A 14,575-nucleotide genomic window follows, 5' to 3' on the forward strand; every position below is an offset into this window, starting at 1 on the left:
CTTTTCCTTTCGTATGGTGTAGATTACACAGTTAGGCTGCGCCGTCTGCGCAAGGGTGTGAGTTTGCGTGTGCAAAACTGTCGCCGAATGTGTTATCTTCCGGAATGGTATCATCCAAGGCTTAAAGAAAGGAAGGTGTCCCCATACCGGGAAAAGAGTTTGTCTTGACTTTGTTGCTGCCGGATCTACCGTGCTGGGGCGACAAATGCACGGAATCCACTCGATCAAAGGACATGAACTTATCGAACCGAACCCAGTTCAAGGCAGTGCCGGTAGCTTGGCGTCATGATACCGACACCATGCCAACAAGCCGCCAGATCCTGGACAGACAGATGAAGCACCATACGCGCACCGTAATTAACAAATACAGAATCCTCTTTTGTATGGAATCAATTCAAAATGTTGTTTCCATTTGCGTCCCCTTGCTGAATGGGAAAGAAATGTGCTACATATCATATGCAAGTTTGCTGCAATAATCAGAGCTGGCAAAACATTTGGAACAAATCACCCATTACCAACCTTAAAAAAATAAAACAAACCACGGCACCTTGGAACGATCCCCTAGATCACAGCGATCAAAGAGTGGTAACAAGATCGAGAATTGGACACACCAGACTTACACATACGTACGTACTAAAAAAGGAATCACCGTTAATCTGCCAATTTTGTGGATGTGATACAACGGTGGAACACATTTTAATCAATTGTTTTGAATATTCCGCAGAAAGCAAGAAACACAGGCTTGGAGATCATTTGGACATTGTACTTTCCAACAATTGCAAGGAAATTGAAAAACTTTCGATTTTTTTAAAGGAAACTAATCTCTACAAACAAGTGTAGCTGATATGGAAAAATATTTATAAAAACATAACTGATATGAAAAAAGCATCAGAGTTAACAAACATTTTCACTTTTCACCATTACCATAAGAACTATTGTATTTTCTTCTTCTTTTTGTTGAACTACTAATTCTTCTTTTTATCTCAAATATTATAAGTGATTTCTGAATTATAAATTACGAGAGGCGAATGCTAAAAAGCCTCGTAAAAAAATAAAACAACAACAACAACAACGTTTGCTGCAATCGTCAGTCTTTTTAACACCCCCAACAGCAGAGCCGGATGCGAAGATTTTTTTTTTGTTTATTTTTATTGAGACTTTTTGGTTTTGTTTAAAAAAAGTATAGGATTTGATAGCTACAGCGGGTGAAAATGCATGCATCAGAATCAAACAGTTTTGGGTTTTCCACACACTCGCACACACACGCGCACGCACGCAGCCATGCACCGCGGGGGTGAGGGAGCACGACAAGATCGACAATCTTCTCGTAGCAGCTGAAGAGTGCACACGTGATCTATCAAGCGCTCCTCGACTGACTCGTATTTTATACCCCCGTGATCAGTGCAGTGCAGAGTTACCTGGGTCCAAACAGTGCAGTGCTGGAAAGTGTTGTTCGTGTTTGGTGTTTCAGGAGTTTTGTGCTGTTTCACAGCGAGACCTTAGATTCACAACTACATAAACAGCGCGCAGTTCAACAAAGGCTCACTCTTGCTCAAGTTGTGTCCCACAATCCACAAACTAACGTTGCCCTTCCACTAAACAGATTCTAGGGACAAAGAAATTGCCAATCTTAAAAAACCAAATTAAGAACCTTTGAAAAAACATACTCCACCTGTTGCCACCCCTGACCCAAAAGACGAGATTATTGCCCAACTTAAACAAGAAAATGCTAATCTAAATAAGAAAATTGATCAACTAACAAAAACTAATAAAAACATGCAAATCGAACAAACCCAATTTATTAACACTTTTAATCAAAACAAAACCACTGATAAAGTTGAAACAATGGACCAATCCGTAGAGTCTGACTCTTCTTGCTCCTCGTCCCTACTGGAAGGAAGCAAAGCGACCTCTTCAAAGGTGCTTAAAAAACGAGCCCTCTCAAAGGGCTCCTCTTCCTCCGGGGAAGAAACCTCCCTCCCTCCCAAAACAACCCCTTCACAAAAACATCCCCCCCAACTCACATCCCCATTCATTCCTCTTCTAATCCCTCAACTCTGAGGGAAAGGAGGCCCTTCTGACACCCGATAATTCCCCATTCATCGAGATGAGGAAGTCAGAGAAGAAGAAAATTTCTGAACCACGATGACCACATACACCACACCTTCTTTTAAACAACTTCAAACATTCATTCTAGAAATTCCCATCCTCCGTTAAATAACAATATACCTTTGTTTGCCATGTCCTGGAATATCAGGAGCATGAGCCGTTACTCTGACGAACTAAAAATTCTAATTACCCGCCACAACCCAACAATAGTCGCTTTACAAGAAATAATGACCATACCAAACCTAAACAGTTCTCCATTCAATAACTATACCTGTCATTTTTTCCAAACACCAACCAACATGCATTGCTCTGTTGGCATAGGCATACAAAAACATATACCCTCTAACTATGTAAATATGTCTACCAACATACCAGCAATAGCCGTTAAAATATCTTCACCAATAGAATCCACAATTGTCAGTCTGTACCTTCCACCTTCTCTATCTTCTTCTATTGTTGCTCAGGAGATGGAAACTGTGTTACCACAGTTACCGTCACCTGCAATAATACTTGGCGATTTCAATGCCCAACATTCTACCTGGGGTAATCCTGACTCTTATCCTGGCCATATGCTACAGGACTATTTTGATACCTGTAGTATAGAGGTTATTCATAACACCACAGCCACACGTACCTGTCCCACTAGTGGACAAAGTACTATTTTAGATTTTTGTGTTCTCTCTTCTTCTATAGATTCTAGTTTTTCTGTTTCCATACATAAAGATACCCATGGCAATGATCACCACCCGCTTTTTGTCCATAGCCATCAACTAACCCACAGCCCTCAAAAATGTCCCAGGTGGAAATATGAGGAGGCTGACTGGGAAAAATATAAAATAGAAATGACATACACACTACCCTTAGATGATCCTCCCTCCCTTACACGCTTTACAGAGACAATAACAAATGCAGTCTTAACTATTATTCCTCTTACAAAGGGTACGTCCCAGGTGGAAATATGAGGAGGCTGACTGGGAAAAATATAAAATAGAAATGACATACACACTACCCTTAGATGATCCTCCCTCCCTTACACGCTTAACAGAGACAATAACAAATGCAGCCTTAACTATTATCCCTCTTACAAAGGGTACAGTTAGTAGAAAGTTCGTCCCCTGGTGGAAAATAACAGTTGCCCTTGCCATTAAGACTTGACGAAAAGCACTCAAGAGTCTTCAACGCTCAAAAAAAATGAACAAAATGTTTTGCCCGCTCTTGGCCGACCAACACCAAGCGGCCAATCGGGAATCAAGAGAAGCCGTCAAATTTGCAAAAAAAAAACTATCTTGGGGAAAATCTGTTTCTTAAATGAACCCTAAGACAACCACCAAAGTAATATTCCAGCAAGTTGCAATTTTATCCGGTAAAAACCACAAATCAACTCCAATAGTTCTAAAAACAGAAAACACCATTATTCCACCAACAGAAATACCTGAGGCGTTAGCTAGATACTTTTATGATACATCTGCAACACATAATTTTCCATCTCATTTTCAACCCCATAAATTCATCTCTGAGTCCAGACCCCTTCCACCCATTAACGCCTCCGACCAAAATTGCAATAGGACTTTTTCTCTTAATGAGCTTGATTGGGCTCTTAATAAATGCCATGACATATCGTCAGGCCCGGACAACATTGGTTATCCAATGCTTACCGGTCCAAAACAGTCCTCCTTCAGATTTACAATATTATTTGGTCTTTCGGGAACATACCGGATGACTGGAAAACCTGTTTTACAATTCCCATTCCAAAACCCAATAAATCACACATGCAATAGATAGCTACCGCCTCATTTCTCTCCTAAATTGCATTGGCAAAATCATGGAGAGAATGGTAAATAGAAGACTATCACAAGAATTAGAAAACCGGGACCTCCTTAGTATCAATCAACACGCCTCTTGAGGCGAAAAAGTACTGAGAAATATTTTGCCGAAATTAATGAACTTTCAGAAACCCACTACCCCAAAGGCCACATCATTGACTATGCAATATTAGACTTATCAAAAGCTTCTGACATAATTTGGCGACATACAATTCTTGAACAGCTCAATATGTGGGGTTTTGGAGGACGCATTACCTTCAAAGCTTCCTTTCAAATCGCACATTTAATGTTTTCATTGCAACTCAATCTTCTGACTTGCATGTACAAGAGAATGGCGTTCCCCAGGGTGCCATTCTCTCTCCCACTCTTTTCCTGATTAGTGTAGAATCCCGCTTCGGCCCCATGCCCAGTAATATTAAATGTTTCATGTATGCTGATGATAGCATCCAAGTTCTTGTCTCAGCATCCAACAATAGAACCGAATCACGCCCAACTTTACAAGAAGGAATCAATATAGTTCAGAAATGGTCACGTTGGACAGGTTACAGAATTTCACACTCCAAATCCAAAATACTTCACATCTGCAATAGTAACTATCATACACTGAAACCCATAACATACAATAACTCAGCAATACTAAATGCACGCACAGCCGATATCCTAGGAGTGACTTTTGATCGTCACTTAACATTTAAAGCACACACTGCACGGGTCAAAAGAGAAGCGAAGGCCCGTATTAATCTTTTCAGAATGCTTGGAACCGGTCAACATCGCGCCTCCCGCCAAACACAACTACAAATCATCAATAGCTGGCTTCTACCAAAACTACTCTACGGCATCGAAATAGTCTCTCGGCAACGGGAAAATTTCCAAAAACAAATTGCACCACTCTACCATACGGCCAACCGCTGTGCTACTGGGGCTTTCGTCACGAGCCCCATAGCATCACTTCTGTGTGAAAGCGGACTTCAACCCTTGGACCTCATCATAACCGACAAGATAGTAGCAGCTGCATGATGAATGATAGAGAAAACATAAAGCCCGATGCCCTTATTCAAAGGGCAAACGCTGAATTCACCACGCTAACAGATCAAACACTCCCCTCAGTCACCAAATTCATCCATATCGGTAGTCGCCCCTGATACTGCCGCCCACCACAAACAGACTGGACCATCAAAAATTAGCTTCGGGCTGTTTGCAATAGTGTCATTGCTGACCGTTATTTTGCCGAACTCGTTCAGCAAAAATACCATAACCATCATCTCATATTCACAGACGGATCAGTACAAAACGGTTCCTCTGGCTGTGGAATCTACTTCACTATCGACAATAGCGCCATCCGACTACCAGACTATAGCTCAATCTTCACCGCATAAGCAAAAGTACTGGTTATTGCTGCTGATGAAGGTCTACACAGAGACAAACCCAACGTAATTTTTACTGACAGAGCAAGTGTTCTTCAAGCACTTGAATCTGGAACCACCCGCGACCCGAACATCCAACAACTCTGCAATATACCAAGTTCATCCCAAATCACATTCTGCTGGATTCCTGTTCACACAGGCATCCAGGGAAACGAAATAGCAGACCGACTAGCCAACGCAGGACGTAATAACCCGGCCTGCTGTCATAACACTCTTCCACGCCGTGGTTTCATTCGCCTTAGCAAAACTATCATCGCAAATAGCTGGAATGGTTATTGGGTTCGCAGCGGCCGCTTTTTCCTGAGAACCATCAATACACAACACCACCATGGAAAGACCAACCATCACACCAAGACCAGAGAATCCTATCACAACTCCGGATAAGACACTCCCGGCTCACCCACACCTTTTTATTACAAAAAACAAGCCCACAGCATTGTCACCATCCTCTCACCAGACAGCGATTTCCAGCGTAAGTTCATTAATGATTGAAAACCAAACATCACTACCGAATTTTTGGATATTTTCATTTGGATAAAACAATAATTGTTGATGCTGTTAAGTACTACACAATAATTTAATGTTGTGAGCGATAACTATTAATGTTTTTCGCTGTCTTGACGATTTTAGTACAGGAGTGCTCTGTGTAGTAAGAGCAATGTTATTGAATGAAGAAAAACTGCAATAGCACGAGGAATTGATTTTCATCCCGGCGTTTGTATGGCCGTTGCCCACTGTGCACAAGTGTGTAGTTGCGCTAACACACCACATCTGCGTTACACCACACTTGCGTTACACCGCATGCAAGCAATCGGCTTAATTCGGTAATAGTACCGAACCGGATATAACAAACAACGACTCAATAACATGCCGTCATGGTTTCAAGCCCAAAATGGACTGCCCCCCCGTAGCAAGGATTGACTATCTGGCTACGTGGTAATGAATTAAGTCTCGAAAGCCTGTATAGGCCGGCATTTCTGCGTAGGACGTTAGGCCAAATAGAACAAGAAGAAGACCGAAACGGATAATTGCTCTACCGTGCATCAGAAATGCTTTCTTTCATTTTGACCGCTAAGCGAACCAGACGTGAGTAAAAATCATTCCGCACATCTGTACATCCGAAGTAGATAGTATTTGACACGCATGACCCTATAATTCCTCCGTATTACTTATCTTTATGAACAGCTCTAACCAAAACCACATTTGTGACAGACAATAAATTCAACAGATAGCTTTAAGTAAACCGAGGCATAAGGTATAAGGTATTTTGAGAGCCACAGACTTTAAGACTTTAGACTTTAGACTTTAAGAATAGAATTAATCAACCGATTAAAAGAGACGAATGAGGCCAATTGGCTCAAAGTCTTTATAAAAATAAAGAAAAAAAAACGACATGATAGAGTGGACGGTCACTTTCAACGCGTTAGACGTTCAATGTTAGATGTTAGACGTTCTCGTACGATTGTTTTGAATTGGCTTCCTGCCTAGAAGGTCGTTGAAGCATTAATATAAAATAACATATTAGATTATTGTTAGACGTTCTCGTACGCTTGTTTTGAATTGGCTTCTTTAGATTCCTTTGGCTTGGGCATCAAATGGCATCATCAGTAGCGGCACGAAATAAATCTAACCATCAACACATTGATCATACTTGAATTACCGAAATAAACCACACACACTCTAATAAAAAATGCTAACCCCTCTACCAATCAAAACACACAACCGCGAAATACACCACATATATATGTACCAACGTGTACACAACATACAATCAGCTGATGGCGGTAGGCACGGGCTGAAGCGCAAATGAGGCAAGTCAGGGTGAAGGAAGGAGAGGATAAGGAGGAAAAATAGGCACCAATATTTTGAAATTTTTGCTCCACCCGTTTTTATTTGTTTGCTCCACCGCCTGAAATATTTCGTCCGTTTCTCCAACAGAGGGCGCCAAAACTGCTCTACCCAGCGCAGGTTTCACTGAAATCCCGCGCAGGAAACTGCTCCAATTTGCGGAGCGTGATTAAGCGGGGCCAGGGACGGGTAGCTCGACGAGCTGCTTGACAAATTTGCCGTAGGAGGGAAATAGAAGCCATGCGTAAATACGTGGAAGGCCATGATTTATTGCGTCGCTTTGCACCGCGGGAAAAGTTTAAATACCCAAATTTTAATTTGTTTATATGTGTTTATGTATGTATATATGTATATATTTTTTTTCAATAGTGAGAAAATAAAGAGAAAAAAAATACATCCAATAATTTGCTCTACTATAAAATTCAAAAAAGCGTATGAAGTTGCCAAATGAATTTTCTGCAGTAATATGCAATATGCTTAAAGAATATATGCTAATAGTTTCGGGTTTCAATAAGCGATTCGATGTATAATGTTGTAAAAACGGCTTTGCAAACTTAAGACCAACTCAAAACAATAGATGTGCCATTCAAAATGACACGTGATGTTCGTGGGAAGAATGAAAATACTCCTATTAACTCTCTAATGCCCAAATATTGGGAAAAAGAAGAACTCGTTCCTTTCAAAGCTTCAACGATGAATCGCTGAAGCGCTGTGAAGAAGTGTTGCAGAGAGATTTTTAAATTTTTAGCAACAGAAAAAAAGCAGAGGGTGAAATATTAAGGTCTATTATAAAACAGGAAATTAACAGAATTGAAAAAAAAAATCATGTCAAAGACATTCAGCTTTTACTTGTTTAGAAATTGTAAAACAGGATAGACAAAACTTCTGGCCTCTTACTGTACTAAACCATTTCGGAACCCCCCCCCCTCCTACCCGACATCCAACTTGTTGGACGGGGAGATGGGTAATATAATCCCACATGTACCCACATGGGGTGAAAAGCTGCAAAAAGTTTGGAAACCACAGGTTTAGACCAAAAGATCGCAATGTTAAGCGAGATTCGTTCGTTATTAAAGAGCTCTAAGTGATGTTTGGATTATTCATTTACCTGACTTTTCATTGGATCTGTGTTAAGTTGACACATGTAACCTCCTCGATCTTCTTCAGTGACTGATTTGATGTGCAAATTCCAAGTATTTTGATCAGCATGTGATACCGTCACTCTTGGGTTGTGTGTAATAACGTGCTCATGTATTGCTTGAATAGCTTTAGTATCAGCTTTTAACCATCCCACCTGAAAAAAGAGAATTTATTAATATATAATTAGCTTCAGAAGAAACGTTTTTTTAAATCCCAATATCCCGCTTATAATTTTACCCTCCGCTAAACAACTTCGGGCAGTTTGCGACCTCGAAGATAAGTATCGCACTCCATACAGCTTCATAGTCTCAGAGCCTTGCGATGGTTTCCTGCTAAATATTACGATAGTTACGAATAGTATCTTCTGCTCGAAATATTTTATAATTAATAGAATCCGAAAAATTGTTTGTGAATTCACACAGAAACATATACACCTTGTCATTCGTGCTCGAGAATCAGAACAGCGCACTAATCCGGTACTTCCGTCTTTTCCGTTCCGAATATTCAGTACCTCAGTATTCAGTAACTCAGAAGTGGTATTCGAAGTCATTCAACGAAACACTGGTTTAATCTTATTTTTGAAGTGGCAAAAATCACACCAATATGCTACTAAACCTGATTTTTTTGGTTATTTGTTATGTAAGGGTATTTTAAACAAATTCATATTTCTCATCGCTTCACTGACTGCATTTTTTCGAGGGCTCCGAGCTGCAGAAAACCGGGGCCCCAAACTACTCAAAGCAGTAAGAAATCTGCCAATAATTTTACCAAAGTCCTAGGCGACGTACGCGGTGACACGCACGCACAGCTCAAATCAAAACAATTTCACCATCGTAGGAGCAAAGCATTGGGCAGAGCGAGAGACCATCATTTTTTGCCACGCAACCACGCAGAGACACTTGCTGCTAAAATCGAATGCACATAACGCTGCGTTTAACCACCACTGAAACCCCGTTACACAACCACAGCATACAAAACACCCAGACATAAATTTAATGGCCCTGTGTAGGATTGCGCCCTACACTAGATTGCCTTAAACTCGCAATTCTAGTTTCAAAGGGAACAAAAATCAGCACGTTACCAGATACACCTGAGAGCGCTAACAAGTGTCTAGTAAGATCTACCCGCCAAGGACTCTGTACAAGATTTGCCAGCTGAGTGATTTGAAGATGTAAAACAATAAATTCTAACTGCGCAATCTGTGCTGTTGCACGTATCTGGTCGCTTTCTGGATCGGTTTCGGCGGAAAGCGAGCTAGAAACCGAGCTCATAATTGCTCGCACGCTATACAAGTTCACAGCCCGAGAGCCCTCGCATTAAAGAGCTTGCGAGTCTGGGAAGTTCGTTCGCCCCTTGTTTTAGCAGTTATAATTATAGCACCACGAGATCAAGTTTAACAGCGCGATTTGTAGCATACTAAACACATGAATTGAGACAATTTATTTCGCAAAACTTCACAAAATTAGAAATAGTTATCTTTTCGAAGAATAACACTGATGCGTCCAGCAACAAAGCTCTTTCTTTCGCGTAGTATAAGGTTGAAACTTCAGTTTTCTTAATTCACTTCAACTGTATTAAAAAAAATCACTGAACTTGCTTCTCTTGGCGCGATGGTAGAAAGAGGTCGTTTTTCGTCTTCGTGTCCGTTTTAAAACTTCACGCAAACCCGATTGTGGTCATTGCACTTAACTTGCGCAGGTTCATCCGTAGCACGCGAAGCTCCTTCGGGATGAACCATTCCTACTCTCTCTATTTCGCCCGTGTTTACTTCGCCTGTGCTTCCTGCCCCTCTCTCTCACTTCACCACAACGCAACTGTCAAGGTAGAACCGCTGTTGATAAACAACAAACACCTCAGCAAAAAAATTATGAATAAAAAATTAATATTATTTCAAAACACCTTTAGGTTTCGACCAGATGATGCTACTCGCAACCCTCGCAATGTTTGACAGGTATGTGCAAAAATTATAATGGCCAAAAATGGTTCACACCCACGTTCTCTTTCTCCTCTCATTTCCCTCTTCCCAATTTTTTCACCTCGCTTTACCATTATTGGTCCTTGCTCTCTAGCTACATTGAGCAAGAGGTTGAGAAGTTTCCGATCGCTTTGCGCAGCGGAGTGTTCAGTGTGTTCCTGTTTGTTTCACTGTATTAGTGTGTTTGTGTTTTTCCAACACACAACACAAACGGCTGTCATAATATAAATGACCGTTTCACAACTTATCTTTACAATTTGTGTTTAATAATCGCGCCATATATCTCAGCAAGTTTAAATTAAAAACGTGAAATATTTTGAATTCAACTGTTTTAAGAAAATGTTTATAGTGTTAACCTGCGATAAAGTTAATTTCTCGATTTTAAAACATGCGTTTGCCTAGTGTCCATTGATGCTACGATGCTACCCTGTAAGCTACCTGAAAATGTTAACTTTAGAAAATCCCTTTTCTCTAAAATAACTCCCGCTTCTGTCTTATTTATTTTTCAAGTAATCTTGATTATATAATTTCTATATGTTTTCCTTGTTTACCATTTTACTTCTTTTAACTTTAATCGCAGTTTATTTTCCTTTCTTAATCTAATTTTTTTACCGATCATTATATACTTTTTCCAACCTCTTTCCATTCCTTACTATACACGTTTGCTCTGTTGGTACATCTACTACCACGTATGGGCCTCTCCAAATGTTCTACAGTATCTGTCCAGTGCCAGTTGCATTGTTTCTATTCAATATCAGCTCATCCCACATGGGATGCCATATGTTTGTTCCACGATCATAAACTTCTTTTCGTTGTTCTTTATGTTTTCTTAAATTTTCTATGGCCAATTTATGCACTTTTAAACTTTTCCTTCAATTCCGCACAATTGTCATCGTAACTACGCTTGGTTTCTGATCTATGAGCAGATGTCGGTGGTCTCCACACATTCTACCATACATTAACTCGAAAGTAGTGTTGGGAGATTCAGAATTCGGAAGATTCGAAGATTCAATCCCTTGAAAGATTCGATCGGATCGGATCCAGTTTATAGGATTTGAATCCCTAAAAGATTCCTTTGCGATTGGGATTGGATTGCGATTTGATTGGGATTGGGATTCGTTTGCGATTTGATTGGGATTTGTTTGGGATTCGATTGCGATTCGATTGGGATTGGGATTACGATTCGATTGAGATTGGGATTCGTTTGGGATTCGATTGGAATTCTGATTGGGATTGGAATTGCGGTTCGATTGGGATTGGGATTGCGATTGAAATTAGAGGCTGTCCCAGAGATACGCTATGAATGAGGGGTCGAGAAAAACCACGTATCTCTAATTTCGGAAGTCGAATCACGAAATTTTCAGTAAAAATATAGCAAATATTCGTATAATGTAGCATATAAAGATAATTTATAGTCACTATATAAATTATTTGATTTGATATTGAATAAAGGTCTGCGTATCTCGGGGACCTGTACTAATTATGATGTAAGTACTGAACAGATAAATAATTGATAACCCCCCCCCCCACAACATTCCCCGCAAACTAGAAAAAAACGCTATACCACATTGGGATTGCGATTCAAAGATTCGAATCCCTTCTGATATTCATTGTTCCCATCACTTTTCAAAAGGCGTCAAACTGAGATCACAGTAGTTGAAGTTGAATTCGAACGTAAAGTACGGTAATCATTCATCCCACGTTTGAGGTTACCCCTGTACGTATTGTCGTAGACATGTCTTGAATTCTCTGTTCCACAAGATTAGCCTGGGGATGATATGTACTTGTGTTATTTTTTTATCTTCAAAAATTTTCAGGTGTTTTAAATGACTTTGCTCTTAAAATTCGTTCCCTCATCCGTAACTACTTCTTTTGGTGTGCCATGTACGCATATAACCCTTTCTACATTTTTTTTGCAACTGCTTGCTTCCTGGTTTTCTAATGTAGCCACAATCAAATACCGCGTAAAGTCATCCTGCTTATGGAACCAGCTCATATTTGTTGCCTGAATGTGATTCCGGCAGAATGACTATATCAATGTATAGTTTTTCGAGCGGTGTCTACGTCTGCCGCGACCTGAATGGGGATTCGGTTGTACTGACTTATCTTATTCATTTGGCAGGATCCGCAGCAGGATCACATACCTCTCGATATGATTATCTATCCTTTTCCACTATAACATTTCCTTTATCCTCTTTTTCATTCTCTTAACGCCCACGTGTCACCCTAACGGATCATCATGGAATTCCTTAAACACTGTGTTTACTTCAGTTTTATGTACCTGTACCTGTTTCATTATCTGTTATGATATTTTTCAACAGTTTTTTTGTCTATTGGGCTTGATTAAACTTTGCGTTCGTTTCTTTATTCTCTCTCTTTTGTATTAATATCTGTTTCTATACTCAACAGATCACCCCAATGATGTTTCTTCTTCTACCATTTTTTCATCTGATTCACATTTTCCCTTACTATATGCTTCGATTTTTGTGATACCAATTAATTCTTTTGTTGTTGCTGTGTAACCACTGCTACCGTATTTTATTTAGTTTTATGTGATCCGTTCACTTCTTGACGTGGCAAACTAAAAAGGAAATCTGCCACTTCCTCGTTTATACGTATTATCACAGTCTCGCCCTTGTAGTCTTAATCGAAGCCTTGTAAACGTGGAGCTATGCTCATTTAGCCTCCATAGCGAAATCGATGCATTTGAGAGGACTGCACCTATATCGAACAGGCTAGCATCAGTAGTAAGTACAAATGTATCTTTATAATTTGGTCGAACAAGAAGCGATTCAGACACAAGGCACCGTTTCAATTCTCCAAATGCTTTCCTACATTCCTCGATCTAATTAAATACTACATCCTTTTTAAGAATTTTATTCAATGGTTTCCTCCTTCAGTGGCAAAATCACCACAATTTACCGAAATTCAACTCCTTCAGTTATACCTAAATATTATAAGCGTATATGCAGCACCAACCACACCAATCAATACTTAAAAGAAACAAAGAAATATATTAAAGGATAAATGGAAATGTACTGCCAAACCGAACAATCAAACCAAAATCGAACACCAAACAAAAACTGTAATAACTGTTGCCCTTAACTGCTGCTACACTGTTTGCGGAAACACTTACAATGATATCAAAGGCAAGTTTCTGGTAGATGAGTTAGAGGAGACAAATCTATGCATGCTTCACGAGAGGGAGTTTACTTTCATTCCCACAGATTAAAAAAAAAAAAACAAAAAACGACAATTAACTTTACCATCGTATCGGAGGATATAATTGTAAAGAGCAACCGTAAGGTCTTGGAACACAACATTGTCGCTACAAATTACAAAACAATCATTACCACAATAGATTTACAAACAAGCGAGTGATAAAAAATGTATGTAAACAAAAAACAGCTAATTATATAAATAAACCTAATTACGCCGGAAAGAAGCAAGAGCGTGAACTTGGTTATTTTAAGCTATCCAAAACAAACAAAAAGAACAGACACAAACAAAGAAGAACGCCAAAAATATGGAGGAACCACGTGACAGAGAAAGTAAGGAATAAAAAAATGAAGCACTTACGCTAATTACACCAAATCACAAAACGGAACTCATGAATACGCAAAACCGATTTTCTAAAGATTTTTTTTCTGGTTTTGAGAAAGAAAAAAATATACCGCCCCGGGTTGTACAACATTTAGTATAAAATCTTAAAGGGTCTAAAAAGTACGACAGTAAACAAATTCATCGATGGAATAAACAGTATGTGGAAAGCAGAAAGATTAAAGAAATGCCACAAACGAATCAAACTAATAGCCATCCCAATACTAGGGAAGGGCCTGAATGGTCCTCTAAATTATCGTGAAATGTACATGACACCCACGGCAACGAAAATGGCTAACAGCGCATTACTTGAAACACGAAATAAAGAAAATAGCGAAAAATATTTAATTCCCGATGGCTTTAGAAAAAAATGTATTACAAAACATTGTATCACTTTTTTTTCTTAACCCTTTGACAGTCCCACATGTTTCCACATGTTCCAAAAATGCACAAATCCATAATGAAATAATGGCAAAAAGTCAATAAAAAGATATAATTTTGGCCAATTCTGCAAACCGTCTCATTACACAAAAGATGATGTGAAAAATGTGTCATTATCATTGTTTTATCTCCCTCCCCCTCCCCCCACGTGACGATTGAATCGAAACGGAGAACAAAAACACAGCCCAAGTCTCACTCGGGCAAAACACTGAATG

At 39.6% G+C, this 14,575-nt stretch overlaps 1 protein-coding gene across 2 annotated transcripts in view; it reads right to left on the reverse strand.

The window, feature by feature from the left end:
- Positions 1-14,575, reverse strand: part of LOC121593904 (lachesin) — a 226,892-nt gene that overhangs the window by 145,248 nt on the left and 67,069 nt on the right. For both annotated transcript variants that reach the window (XM_041916677.1, XM_041916668.1), the window contains exon 3: positions 8,313-8,498. In XM_041916677.1, coding sequence (XP_041772611.1) covers positions 8,313-8,498 — 186 coding nt within the window. The remainder of the gene's footprint in view (positions 1-8,312; positions 8,499-14,575) is intronic.

Source organism: Anopheles merus, chromosome X (assembly GCF_017562075.2).
Source record: "Anopheles merus strain MAF chromosome X, AmerM5.1, whole genome shotgun sequence".
Taxonomy (NCBI): Eukaryota; Metazoa; Arthropoda; class Insecta; order Diptera; family Culicidae; genus Anopheles; species Anopheles merus.